We start from the raw sequence: 13,588 nt of genomic DNA, 5'->3' as shown, positions 1-13,588 counted from the left end.
AACATTGGATGTCAGTATCACCTGCGAAATATATGGGTTGGTTAATTGAGATGTACGGACAGCCTTGAAACCAGCAAAAAATATCGGCATATAAAAAGCTCTTCAAACTAAAAATAGATAAAATGACGACAATTTATGAGTAATTGATATCGAGACCCTTCCAAAGCAAACGAAGAATACGACAAATTTGAACTTGAACTTGAAGTAGAAGACATTTACTCTTTTGAAACATTTGGTCTTATCATCCTTGTCTCTTGTCAAGGGCCTCCGTGTCACCTTCCATTGGTTCGTATTGTGCTCTCTTCTAATCGATTTTGAGAGTTTTTATTTTACATCTGGAGAGTTGAAAGTTTTTATTCTAGATCTAATCGATTTTGAAAGTTTTTTTGTATAAATAAAATAATTTCTGGGCATATCTGTACTCTCTCCTTGTTTTTTCCACAAAGTACCCGAGCATATACCCCCATCCCCCAATTGATATCCGTAGTTAAGTCAAATTAACACGCAAAGAAACTGAAAAAATAATTTCTATTTGTAGATGCAGATGTCGTCGGATGTTTCAGGATCTCCCGGTCGTCCTCGTAAAATTACTTTGGCAGATTTCATCCAAGTAAAACGTACCAATCCACATGTAAATTTTGACCTTCGCTCAAGACCATTAACGCCACACAATGGTGTGTCAAGTGTTCAAGGTAGCCAAAATAACATGGATACACATTCTTCAACCACAGACAAAACCATTTCAAACACATCAAATAGACGAGACAGCTCTCGGACGTATTCATCTGATGATCAGGAAGACGAAAAAGAAGCTAAAGGTGAGAAAAACCGCCGACATAAAAGGGCCGTGTTTGCGAGTGATGGTCAAGGCCAACGAGAGTCAGCATGGAAATCAGAAAGTGTGAGACGAATTCGTATGAGTACAATTATCCAGAAAAGTCGGGATAGTTCTGCTAAAACAACAAGAACGTCTAATTTAGATTCATTCAATGATTCAAGATCAGGATATAGTTTGGACGTTATGTCGACACACTCAACAAAGCACAGACCTAACACTCGAGAGAGCAAACGGTCAAGACGAGGTCGTGGGTCAAGGGGAGATAAAAGGCAAACTTCACATACTCCTGACGGATCTGACGTACATCGACAAACACGGGACAGTACAACACAGACACCTGGGGAAAGTAGGGCGTGTCAGACATCGCCTATTTTATATAGTAAAACTGATGGCAAAAAATCAGTTATGGAGGAGGTCAAGTCACAACCTATCACAGAAGTGGATGACGAATTCGATTATCCATTATCACAACTGTTAGCAGAATACCCATATAATCCTAAAACAAAAGAGACCGAAACAAAAGTGACTGAATCAAAGACAATAGATATAGATATCCAAAGCTCAAATGACGACGGGAAAAAGATTTATGATGCAGACGGAACTATCATCGTTGTAACGGCCTCCTCGCAAATCAATGCAAGGGCAATGCTAATAGATAAAGACAAAGGCGATGATTCCAAAAGCGTTGCAATCTCCGAACAGGAAAAACCTGATACAGGTTCTGAAACAAAGGATGAGAACCACATTGATAACCGACGCGTTTTTAGCGATCCAAGCAGAGATAAATATAATCAATCTGGAAATTTGAGTGGAACTGACGAACCGGCCGAAGCTCAAGGTGGCAAACATCCAAAAATTATTTCAAACGCAGACAGTTTAACTATGTCAAATACAGTTCTGTCTTTAGACAAAAAACAAAAAGAGTCACCGTCTGATCAGGTTAATAATGGTTTAATTGTGCCTCCTTCTTCGCTGGATTCTTTACAGGAGAAACCCATTGGTGAAGGGTTCGAACAAATGGATGAATGTGCAAAACCAAACACCATTGGTAATGCTGTGCTAGGTGTAGACAATAAACTTGCACCAGACGGTGCGAGTCTTGAAATCAGGTCAGATGTTGAACCAGCAACAGAAAAAATCACCGCTGCCAGTCTGCCACCTTATAAAGACGATAATGTTGATAAACAACCACCAGAAAAATGTATAAGTGTTGATTCTACAACTACCACAACAGAAAATATTGAATTGGAAAGAAAAAACAGTGTTCAAATATCATCGAAAACATCATTGCACGAAAACAACGGTAATGACCCTTCGCATGGTCGACATTCAAGTAGTGAATTTTCACAAGCCAAAGACAAAGATGTTGGAACTCTACACAAAACAGCGGGCGATGGATCTATGATAGATACAAAAAGTGGTCTTCAAAAGAAGGATATTCACACTACAGGTCAAGAATTACACAATGAAAAATCAAAACCTCTGAACGTTAAAAGAAACCACCCAGCAAATACGTCTAGCAGCATTGTAAGTATACTTTTGAGCTAACTTTACCAAGTTTACAGCCATTTTCAATAGGAGTATTATTTTTATACGAAAAGGGGATTTGGGATTTATGATTATTGCGATGACCAGGAAGAAGAATTCTGTGGGAGTTAAAGGTAGGTAGAGGCTATTGGCATAAAACAAAACGGTCACCCAATGGTCAGATGGTTGTGTAGACAGACAGCAAGAACTAAATTCTAAGATTTTTGAAGATACTTCCTGCTCATTGGTAGCGATATACATAAATGAACAAGGAACATTTACTACAGTTTGTATAAACGAGTGTCATCAGTACAGATATTTTATTGGTTTATTGCCTCTCCTCATTATCTTTGGTGAAATAATCGGTGGTATGGGAACTAGGCAGAAAACAATGTCTTGGTTTTCTTATCTTTGGTGAAATAATCGGTGGTATAGGAACTAGGCAGAAAACAATATCTTGTTTTTATTATTGTATTAATTGTTTTATTGATCCTTATTATCATTTTCCTTTGTTTATTTATTTATTTGATTATGTCAGATAGCTTTGATCATTCTTGTTTTTAAAGTAAATAAGCTTCAGAATTGTATTTATTGGAATTGATCAAGAAAATTGCTTGATAAATAGTACAATCAATTATGGTTTTTTCCAACGACGATTGTAATATAATTTTCTATCGAAGGAACAATAGTTGTTTAAACAATAATCGATACTCTTCATCCTGTGTATATTGGTGTAGTTTTTATGTTCATGACTGTATACAAAGGGGTAGTGTCAACACCGGGCAATATTCAAGTAGGACTGTGTCAATCCAGTAAATAGATATTGATTATTCATATTTAAGTATATAACAATATTAATTATTAAACAATTATAGAATTAACACTGAATCTACAAATAACATTCGTTTGATCTCTCTTGTCTTATTCTTCTAGAAAAAGAAACAAATAAGTTTAAAGTTACTTGCAAAATTTGTGAAAAAAAAAGAGAAAAAGTATAAAAAATTAAATTTAATCTGAAAGAGTATTTGTAGGAATGTCCCAGCTTGAGCGATATAGCATTTCTAGATGATTAAAGAAATGTCGGCAAATGACACTGAGGAATGGAAGTAATCAAAGTATCTATACTGTGACATTTTACATATTATCTAGTATTAGTTGGTTAATGTAGTAATTAATGTTGCTTGTAGATTATAACAGTTTGTCCACTCGTATGTTTATAGGGAGATCTTTTCACATTTAGTTGTGCGATATTTTGTCAAATGTTTCTTAGAATACCGGGTGTCATCAGTGATGAGTCCTACAAAGACGGAACAGGTGTATGACGTAGATCAACACATTATTTATAACTAAAAATGAATTCGTAGTTTGTATTGAAGGTTCTATTCACTAATGTATTCTTTGTAAAATATCCTTGTACATCGTCGAGGAAAGATAAGATACTTAACCATCAGGACAGATAGTCTCATTTTTAGTGTTCTCTCTTTACTTTCGGTGTGAATCTTTGTTTCGTTGAAATATTGGTAATTTATCAATATTTAACTTATTCTACATCTTTGTAGACATGTCCTTTTTCTTATTTTTTGTTTTTTTTTTTTTTTTTTTTTTTTTTTTTTTTTTTTTTGGGGGGGGGGGGGGGGGTAAATCTAGATGTATGTAAATGAGAAATCCCATCAGGATCAGAGAATCCCATGTCTTGTACTTCATACATGGGATTTGTAAATCATTGGCACTGAAAACGAAAAAGAAGATAAAAAATTATAAGCGTAATATACTTTTCAAAGAGAGAGAGAGGGGGGAGAGAGAGGGGGGAGAGAGTGAGACAGAGAGAGAGAAAGCAGAGAGAGACAGAGAGAGGGAGAGAGAGAGAGAGAGAGAGGGAGAGAGAGGGGGAGAGAGAGAGAGAGAGAGAGAGAGAGAGAGAGGGGGGAGAGAGAGACAGAGAGAGAGAGAGAGAGAGAGAGAGAGAGAGAGAGAGAGAGAGAGAGAGGGTGGGGGTGGGGGAGGGAGGGAGGTAGAAAGAACAAACAATGTAATTTGAAATGTTTGGCAGATGAAACGATTAATGGAGTAACAAAGTGGTTCTAATGAACTCTAACCTTTAGTCTTTAGTCATGACTGTTTAATAGATTCCGTAAAGTGTTTATTTGCTCTGTACTTTATTTTCAGTTTGATGTCATCAAATGTGCCATTTATATAAACATTGATTTACAAATAACAACCTCATTTTCGTTAACACAGAGCGTTGTATTTACAGTCTGTTCGTACATACGTTTGGTGGTAGCCTTCCAACACTAAAACAAGGTCCCAAACACAAAAATAAGTCGTTTTGTTTTTAAATAATATAATTCAATTTAGAATTATCATACATTTTGTTGGATAAGTTGGATAATAAAGATAGATAAATGAAGTTAAATCAAACAATTTATTTAACTTCAATAACTTTATTATGATGGCGTCAAGTTGACTAAGCTTTAGGTGACCGAATTCAAATCCATTTTTGTTTCAAATGTACTCTATACATTATTATTTATATCTATAATAATGCTGTATTGATATAAATCTGGTTTCAATCGTTACATTGATGGTCCTGCCCATGTGACACTTGTTTTATAATAAAGCAGTGCGTGGTTCTTCTCGTTCTGTATATGGACAGGTACGTTTTATTCGTGGTTAATTATATTGTATTGTTATGTGCAGATTTTGCTGAGTTTTTGTCGTATTTTTTACAAGGGAGAGAGAAGGATGAATTTGGTACATGTTTGTTCCATGTTGATATTAGTGTTCGGTCATATCCGTAAACGCAACTAAAGTACTTTCATTCTTTACTCTGTCAGGATTACAGGAATGATGATCAAATAATTTGATTAATTGTTCTGATGATGATATATACATTTGAAAAGATTATAAATGCGGTTATTTGTGTTATTTTAGAGTCGCAAAAAACTGGAAATGGAAAAGTCACAGCACGATAAAGAGAAAGAGAAGAGACTGCTTGGTGCATGTAAGAAGGAGTTGTCTGATGAAGTTCAACTTGGGAAAGCAGTTCTAAATGTCATCCAAATGTGGAAGGATTCTGCGGTAGTCAGGTCTTTAAAAGATCAGCAAACTAAAAGAATTTTAGAAGATGAGACAGAAAATGGGAATTCGTCATCAAGTTGTCAGTGGTCGGACAAAACGTCCGAGACAGAGGAACAGCTACCTTCCCGTGGAAGTTTATCAAAGAAAAAAGACAATGAAAGTACAATACTGAAGACGGCATCGATGACACATAGTCAACAAAAACAGATTCAGATTGTAATACGGAATCCTGGACGGAATGATGCCTCTAACAAAGAATCTGCGGTCAAAATCGTAATTAAACTGCCAAACGACCCTCACAGCCAGTCTTCTGTAAGTACTCCTGATGTAGCTGAAGCGAAAGTAGGCAAACCAATCAACGGCATGGATGAAACAGATCATGATAAACACGTCGAGATTCCAGAAACACACGAACAAGAGACACCAGAGATTTCTAATGAGGAAACAAAACAAATTCCTGTTGAAGGGCCAGAAGACATTCCTGACCAAGAACCAGAAACGGTTCCGGATCAGGAACCGCCATCGGAAGTTATCAAGGAAACACAAATGGTATTACCACCTGTTAAAGTACTAGCCCCCAGTGAAAAAGACAGAAGTTTTAAAAGATTAAAACACGTAAAAAGTGGTAAACGAAGGACATCTTTTATTTCTGTCCGACAAGCGACGGTTACAACGGCTTCAGTACGCATGCGTGAAGTAGACGGGGTATTCTGTAGCAACAAAGGCGTGTATATTGGTCACGACCGAAAATTGTATAACACGTTCAAGGTAAGTAAGAACAGAATATCCAGACAGGAGTTTTTGTCTCATTGGAAACTTGACATGGCGTACTCGTATCGTCAGAGTAAAATTACACGTTGTCTTTTTAGGGAACTAAACTGGTTGGCATAAATTTACAATCGGATTTATACAATTACTATATGTTATATATTACCATACATTGTGTCAAGTACTTCTTACATCCTATGTTCGCAGAGACGTAAGTCTGTGGTCGGAGTGCCTATGTTTGTTACTGATATAACCAAGTATACATTTAAAAAGGTGCCACTTTTTGTTCCGAATGTTTCAAATCATCCCGCATTTGATTAACAAATTAATTACCCTAAGCAGTAACCGTCACTCAAATGCAGAGCCATACGGAAGTGTGCCCAACCTGTGTAGGGAGAGACTTGCATGATACCAAATATATCATTCATAGTTAATATACTTTATGTTGTAGGATGCATCGCAAACATCACGTGTTGACCAAATTCTTGAAAACTTCAAAGAGATGCGGAATGGGAACATAGGAAAACCCGAGTTTCTATACGATCAAGCTAATGATGAGATATTCCAGACTCACCTCGACAGTTTCCGGCGAGGAAATTCCAAGTCTAAGGTCAATGGGAGCGTTGTCATGGCAACGAGCAAATTATATGGTCAAGCACGAACTCGTAAGGCAAAGGCGTACTCCAATTTACACAAAAAGCTGACGAACACTGTGAATTATTAACTCTACCATCTATCTTATAGAAATGCTGATAACAGATACATTTTTTAACCTGTCTTGAAACAAATTTCTTTTGTAGACATCAATTGAAAAGTAAGGCTGAAAGAAACACAAGGCAAAAAGTCGATAAATGGATACACATTATGTATAATATATATTGTAAAACTTCCAATCCTGAAATATTGATTTAGTCTATTTTATCAAACTCTATACTGGATTTTAACAGATTTAACTCAAAATTAGAATTAGAATTGGGAAAAATATAAACAGATATAATGATTGGCAAATATGCAAATATCTTCCATAAATGTACCACGTAAGTTGTTTCGTCATTAGGTATACTTTTATTTATTTATTTACGTGCTTATTTATATGTGACTGAGTTTCTTGTCAAGTCCATTACATATGTACATTTACCATAGTAAATGCAACGATGTTTCTTCCATATCTCACATGCTTTAATTTGCAATTAACAGAAATATTTTTGTTCTTCATACACAAAATGGCAATGTCATAACAGTAGTGACCCAATTATTCATATTTAATCATCTCAAATGGTGTCAATATTATAAGAATTACAGCATGACAATTACACATATTCACAGGACGCTCACAATAGCTAAGAATGGACATGAAATTTCAATAGCTTTTATCGGGGGAAAATGATACATTTAATGTAAGGATGTAGGAAGCAAACCATGAATTTATTGAATATAAGTCCTTTTATTTTTTTTAAATCTTTTTAAACATATAATTTATATATGAATATAATTCCTTGTCTGATTTCATTTGCTTTTTAGATTAACATCGTTAATTTTAATAGAACCGTTTTTCTAAGAAAAAAATGTATTGAAAATGTTTCTATTCGGTCTACGGTTGTATTTTTCATATTAAAAAAAATGTTGAAACGATTTCAAAGTGTAACGAGCATACCTGAACAAAATGATATTCATCTTAGATTTGAGTACTCACACTACAATAGCAAATTCCTGCAGGCATTGGATATAGTCAGCTTCATATCTACCTACATTTTAAAAGCGTCAAAACAGATATTAGGATTGCGACATGCACCATCTCTCACCTGAAAATGTCAGTAAATGCGACACGAATTTCTAGAGTCATGGGTGATGACACGATGTATTGGGTTCACTTGTTTGTAGCGGTTTACTGCATAGTAGAATGTGTGAGTAGAAAAACAGCTCGAAATAAAATTTCCGACATTTAGCGCAACAAACTTCAACCATCTCACCTTCATATGTAACAGATTACATTATTTATCATTTATATTATCAAGTGTTTTGTATAACTGATCTGTATATGACAGACGTATTTTGTACTGTGATATTTTGTAAAGGTGTATCCAATACGATAATTTAAATGTAACATTTTGACAATAAAGCAGTATATTTCTAACCTTACTCAGTTTGCCTTGCAGTCAGACGTAGGGAGATACCAGCTGCTTATGTCTTGTTGAGCTGCACTGAAACAACTTAGATATATCAGCTAGTCAAAATAATCATAATCCAAATTCAAAATCAATAAAACAAAATATGAACAAAACAAAGATTTACCAACAGATATATTAATATATATTAACCGACTTCATATCACATAATGATAAAATATTTCATAATGAGATCACTATGACGACCGTAGAACTGTTCTGATGGGACATGGTCAATAAGTTTCTGGTTATCTAAAGACGAGACATAATTAACATATCTGAAAGTAAAATTGATGGACCTTTCAATGCCTTTGTGACTAGTTGTGATAATATTAGGTTGATAAAAGAGAGAAATAAAAAGAAAGTGATGGCGTGTTCAAAGAAACTTGATTCAAACTCAAAATTGATAAAACGAGTTCACATTATGAAGATTTTATCTGTTCCGGAAGGGTAAGCGTCTTCTGCTTCATCAATGACACACAACACGTAAATTTTGACCAATCCAAGAAAGTTTTGTCAAGTACCATAAAGAGAACAGTGTTCAGTATTGTTAAAACTACCTTTAAATTAGGCGTATATAAAAATAGTTAGCGACTAAAGTTAAGACATCTAACTTTCCCCCTGTATGCTTTCGTAGTACCTACGCTACGTGATCAAACTTAAGTAACACCTGTTTAGTGTATGGCGATATAAAGCCATTGGCCATCTTAGTAGTCATATACTAAAGAAAATGACGCAAGGCAGTGATGAAATACCGAATACTGATGACGGACTTATGTAATTTTGACTAGTGATAACTATACTGCTTACCCCAAATATTACTACAACTCAATTGCCATGGACATCTTACCGCCAAGACGTATATTGAGTCTGGGTTTCAGTGACACTGTTATTAATTTTCCCCTGATAGTTATAAAAATGTTGCCATAATCTATTGTAACATGGTTCTATCACTACTTTCATGGTATCAACCGACTACTGCCTTGAGAAACTAATGTTAAGGTCAAAAGGCGGAGGGGTTGATACTGACTACTGCCTTGAGAAGCTAATGTTAAGGTCAGAAGGCGGAGGGGTTGATACTGACTACTGCCTTGAGAAACTGATGCTTAGTGTCATAAGGGGGAGGGGTTGATACTGACTACAGAGATTTATTGATATCAGTGGGTGGTATTCCGTTCCCTTCTGCAATAAGAAGGTCGACACTCGTTTATGAGCGTGCACACTTTCAGAACGTAGCACGACTGCTTTGATCCATATACGAATTCATAGCGGATGTCCAATATAAAGCAAAAGACGTTTATCCTTACAAACATCTATACATTTTCTTGTTTCGGTATTTTAACGTCACTTCACAAGTTTTAGCACGAAACACTGATTGTTTCCTCGTCAAATTGTATTTATGATAAATGTGTAAATAAAACGTTAACTGCTCGATCAAGATATTTGTTGAGGACCAACCACCGTTAAGCCAAGTCTCCCCAAACTACTCGATGTTAAGATATTCCTTGAGAACAGATTACCATAAAGCCAAGTCTCCCCAAACTACTCGATGTTAAGATATTCCTTGAGGACCAATTACCATAAAGCCAAGTCTCCCCAAACTACTCGATGTTAAGATATTCCTTGAGGACCAATTACCATAAAGCCAAGTCTCCCCAAACTACTCGATGTTAAGATATTCCTTGAGAACAGATTACCATAAAGCCAAGTCTCCCCAAACTACTCGATGTTAAGATATTCCTTGAGAACAGATTACCATAAAGCCAAGTCTAAAGCCCTACAAACTACTCGATGTTAAGATATTCCTTGAGAACAGATTACCTCGATTTAAGATATTCCTTGAGCCAAGTCTCCCCAAACTACTCGATGTTAAGATATTCCTTGAGAACAGCCAAGTCTCCCCAAACTACTCGATGTTAAGATATTCTTTGAGAACAGATTACCGTTAAGCCAAGTCTCCCCAAACTACTCGATGTTAAGATATTCCTTGAGAACAGATTACCGTTAAGCCAAGTCTCCCCAAACTACTCGATGTTAAGATATTCCTTGAGAACAGATTACCGTTAAGCCAAGTCTCCCCAAACTACTCGATGTTAAGATATTCCTTGAGAACAGATTACCGTTAAGCCAAGTCTCCCCAAACTACTCGATGTTAAGATATTCTTTGAGAACAGGTTACCATTAAGCCAAGTCTCCCCAAACTACTCGATGTTAAGATATTCTTTGAGAACAGGTTACCATTAAGCCAAGTCTCCCCAAACTACTCGATGTTAAGATATTCCTTGAGAACAGATTACCGTTAAGCCAAGTCTCCCCAAACTACTCGATGTTAAGATATTCCTTGAGAACAGCCAAGTCTCCCCAAACTACTCGATGTTAAGATATTCTTTGAGAACAGGTTACCATTAAGCCAAGTCTCCCCAAACTACTCGATGTTAAGATATTCCTTGAGAACAGATTACCGTAAAGCCAAGTCTCCCAAACTACTCGATGTGAGAACAGGTTACCATTAAGCCAAGTTAGAAACTACTCGATGTTAAGATATTCCTTGAGAACAGATTACCGTTAAGCCAAGTCTCCCCAAACTACTCGATGTTAAGATATTCCTTGAAGTCTCCCCAAACTAGATGTTAAGATATTCCTTGAAGTCTCCCCAAACTACTCGATGTTAAGATATTCTTTGAGAACAGGTTACCATTAAGCCAAGTCTCCCCAAACTACTCGATGTTAAGATATTCCTTGAGAACAGATTACCGTTAAGCCAAGTCTCCCCAAACTACTCGATGTTAAGATATTCCTTGAGAACAGATTACCGTTAAGCCAAGTCTCCCCAAACTACTCGATGTTAAGATATTCTTTCAGGGCCGATTGCCATTAAGTCCCTTAGATATGAATTAATTGTGATTTCCTCAATATATGTTGGAACTTGTCTGTCATTTGAAAGTTTGTCAGACGTTTCCAAAACTCACAAATGTATTTAAAAGCAATCAAAACAGGTTACTACTGATCGCTCAATGTTTGGGACGGGGTTTCAAAATACTCATTTAATTTGGTCAGATTATCAGTAAGTTATCAACACATAAACCGAGAAAAGATGGTGCTTTTTTTTTCAATGATGCTTTTATCATTTTTTTTTCTTACAATAAAAAGACGTGAAAACGTATATTTCGGAACATTTCTTCAGGCTGGTAATGTCATCTCCTCACACTACTTTCAACCTTAGTGTCCAAGATGGTAAAGATAGTTTTTTTTAGGATGAACTATAATCATATACATACTAAGGTCGAAAGTAGTGAGAGATGACATAACCAGCCTGAAGAAATGTTCCCAAATATAGGTTATATATGATGATGACCTTGTAGTCATGAAAACTTGCACTCAAATTTTCTACTGGTTGTGTAATAAGAAATCTTATTCTAGTGAAAACTTGTGGCCATAGTGTAAACTAATTACCTTACAGTATTGCTAAATGTTTCTATGGAATAATTTAGTCAATCATTTCAAATGAAACAAATTCAAAATTCACCAAAATACAAAATAGGAAATTATTCAATTCAGGAAATCAAAGTACAGACTGAAAACTGATAATTATTACACTGTGTGTCTTCTCCATTCACTTCAAAGTTATCTCACCAGTTAATGATTCAAACACTGACAGGTTACCTCTGATTCTGCCTACAAGCTCAGATGTCAAAATCAATAACAAACATCAACTCAAGTTTTAAATATTTTTATATAATAGTGCTTTCACACTAAAACAGTGAACAATTCACTACATAACACTGAAATGACAGTAGGATATCATTCTTCTGTTGTTGTCTAACAATTTCTAAATACTCATAGTACTCACCAGTACTGCAATGCAAATATTCTACCTCTAATTTGACGTCAATGGCATCACAACTGAAGCGTAAAATACCTACCAATAAAACTATTGCCAGGTTGATATATCACAAATTTTAATATATCCATGTATGTATATGCACAATAATATGGTGCCATTTACCAGTGTATCTGAACCAGATACAAATGTAGCCAGAAATAAAGGAAGTTTTTGACATGCTGACAGAAATAAAATGAGATCAGTCTTTCAAATGGAAATAAATTTTATAAAATAGGAAAACAAAATGGTGATATAGAAATGGAGACATTTCTTCCTGGTTTCCCTGTGATCAATCAGCCTTTAATCATGATTATCTCCCCTAATGTACCATCCATGATATTCAAATATCATGGAAGAAAATTTCAATATAAAGTAAAAATATTGAAATAATCTGGCAAACAAGTGATGTCAGCATGATAAAAAATACTATCTCATATTTCATTACATTCTTAGAACATTAAAAAAACTCTTTTAAATAACAATCTAACCACTTAACCAAGCACAAATATAACTGGCTTTGTAAGGTGTGTTATGATTATGTATACAACAATACATTGATATGTCTTGGTCAAGGCTGGTTCCATACATGTCCTAACTTTTTAATTGGTTGTTCATTTATTTTGTATTTTAATGGGTTAATCCATGAAGTGTCATGAAAATATAATTTTTTAATCTATATTTAATTGAAAGATAAACAATCACAATATTTCACAGGTAAAAATTGTAATAAAGTCAAAAGACACAGACAACAACACATACATATTCATTAGCAATTAAAATCATTATATTATAATTAGGAATTAAAAAAATGTTTCTGTGGAATTACAAGGATCACAGTTTTATCAGTATCACAGTCATATAGATGCATTAGATATATTAGCAGTAAATCACAGAGAAAACATTTGGCTTCAAAAATCAATATGTAAAAATCTGAATTAAACAAGAAAATATGATAATGTTCATATGTGTAATGCTTCATTTTATACCTAAGTAATTTGGCATCAATGCTTTTGAGAAAATCTATATAAAAAGTCAGGCATCATGGTGTAAAGTCGTCCAGCAGTAAAGTTCTGACATTTTATTTTACAATGAAAAGCTAATTTCTGATAAGCATTTGTATCAAGCAATCATTTTTTTAAAAAATGTTTAACATTTTCAGTTTTTTGTTATATTTTGGGGGGTTTTTGGCATTGAAAGAAATTTCATTTTTGTGTTTAAAAAATGATTTAAAAACAAAATATAATACAAAATTAATGGTTTGAGTAAGAAAATTGCAAAATTACAAAAATAATGTTCTGTAAAATATGAACTTTGAAAATAAATTCAGAG

At 34.8% G+C, this 13,588-nt stretch overlaps 1 protein-coding gene across 1 annotated transcript; it reads left to right on the top strand.

Annotated features, from left to right (window-relative positions):
• Positions 1 to 544: 544 nt before the first annotated feature.
• On the top strand, positions 545 to 6,935 carry LOC132556654 (uncharacterized protein DDB_G0284459-like). Its single transcript, XM_060221089.1, has 3 exons — positions 545 to 2,365; positions 5,297 to 6,211; positions 6,663 to 6,935. The coding sequence occupies exons 1-3, from the start codon at positions 545 to 547 to the stop codon at positions 6,933 to 6,935; spliced, it is 3,009 nt and encodes a 1,002-aa protein (XP_060077072.1).
• Positions 6,936 to 13,588: the final 6,653 nt, after the last annotated feature.

This window comes from Ylistrum balloti, unplaced genomic scaffold (assembly GCF_031769215.1).
Source record: "Ylistrum balloti isolate Yb309-2 unplaced genomic scaffold, AGI_CSIRO_Ybal_v1 Utg370580, whole genome shotgun sequence".
Taxonomy (NCBI): Eukaryota; Metazoa; Mollusca; class Bivalvia; order Pectinida; family Pectinidae; genus Ylistrum; species Ylistrum balloti.
Note: the sequence above shows the minus strand (reverse complement) of the source record. Positions and strands in the feature narration are given on the sequence as shown.

Excerpts from the sequence above, each read along its gene's own strand:
- LOC132556654 (XM_060221089.1), top strand. The coding sequence starts at position 545 with ATGTCGTCGGATGTTTCAGGATCTCCCGGTCGTCCTCGTAAAATTACT. Across the intron at positions 2,366-5,296 it reads CAAATACGTCTAGCAGCATT|AGTCGCAAAAAACTGGAAAT; the intron begins GTAAGTATACTT and ends GTGTTATTTTAG. Across the intron at positions 6,212-6,662 it reads AATTGTATAACACGTTCAAG|GATGCATCGCAAACATCACG; the intron begins GTAAGTAAGAAC and ends TTTATGTTGTAG.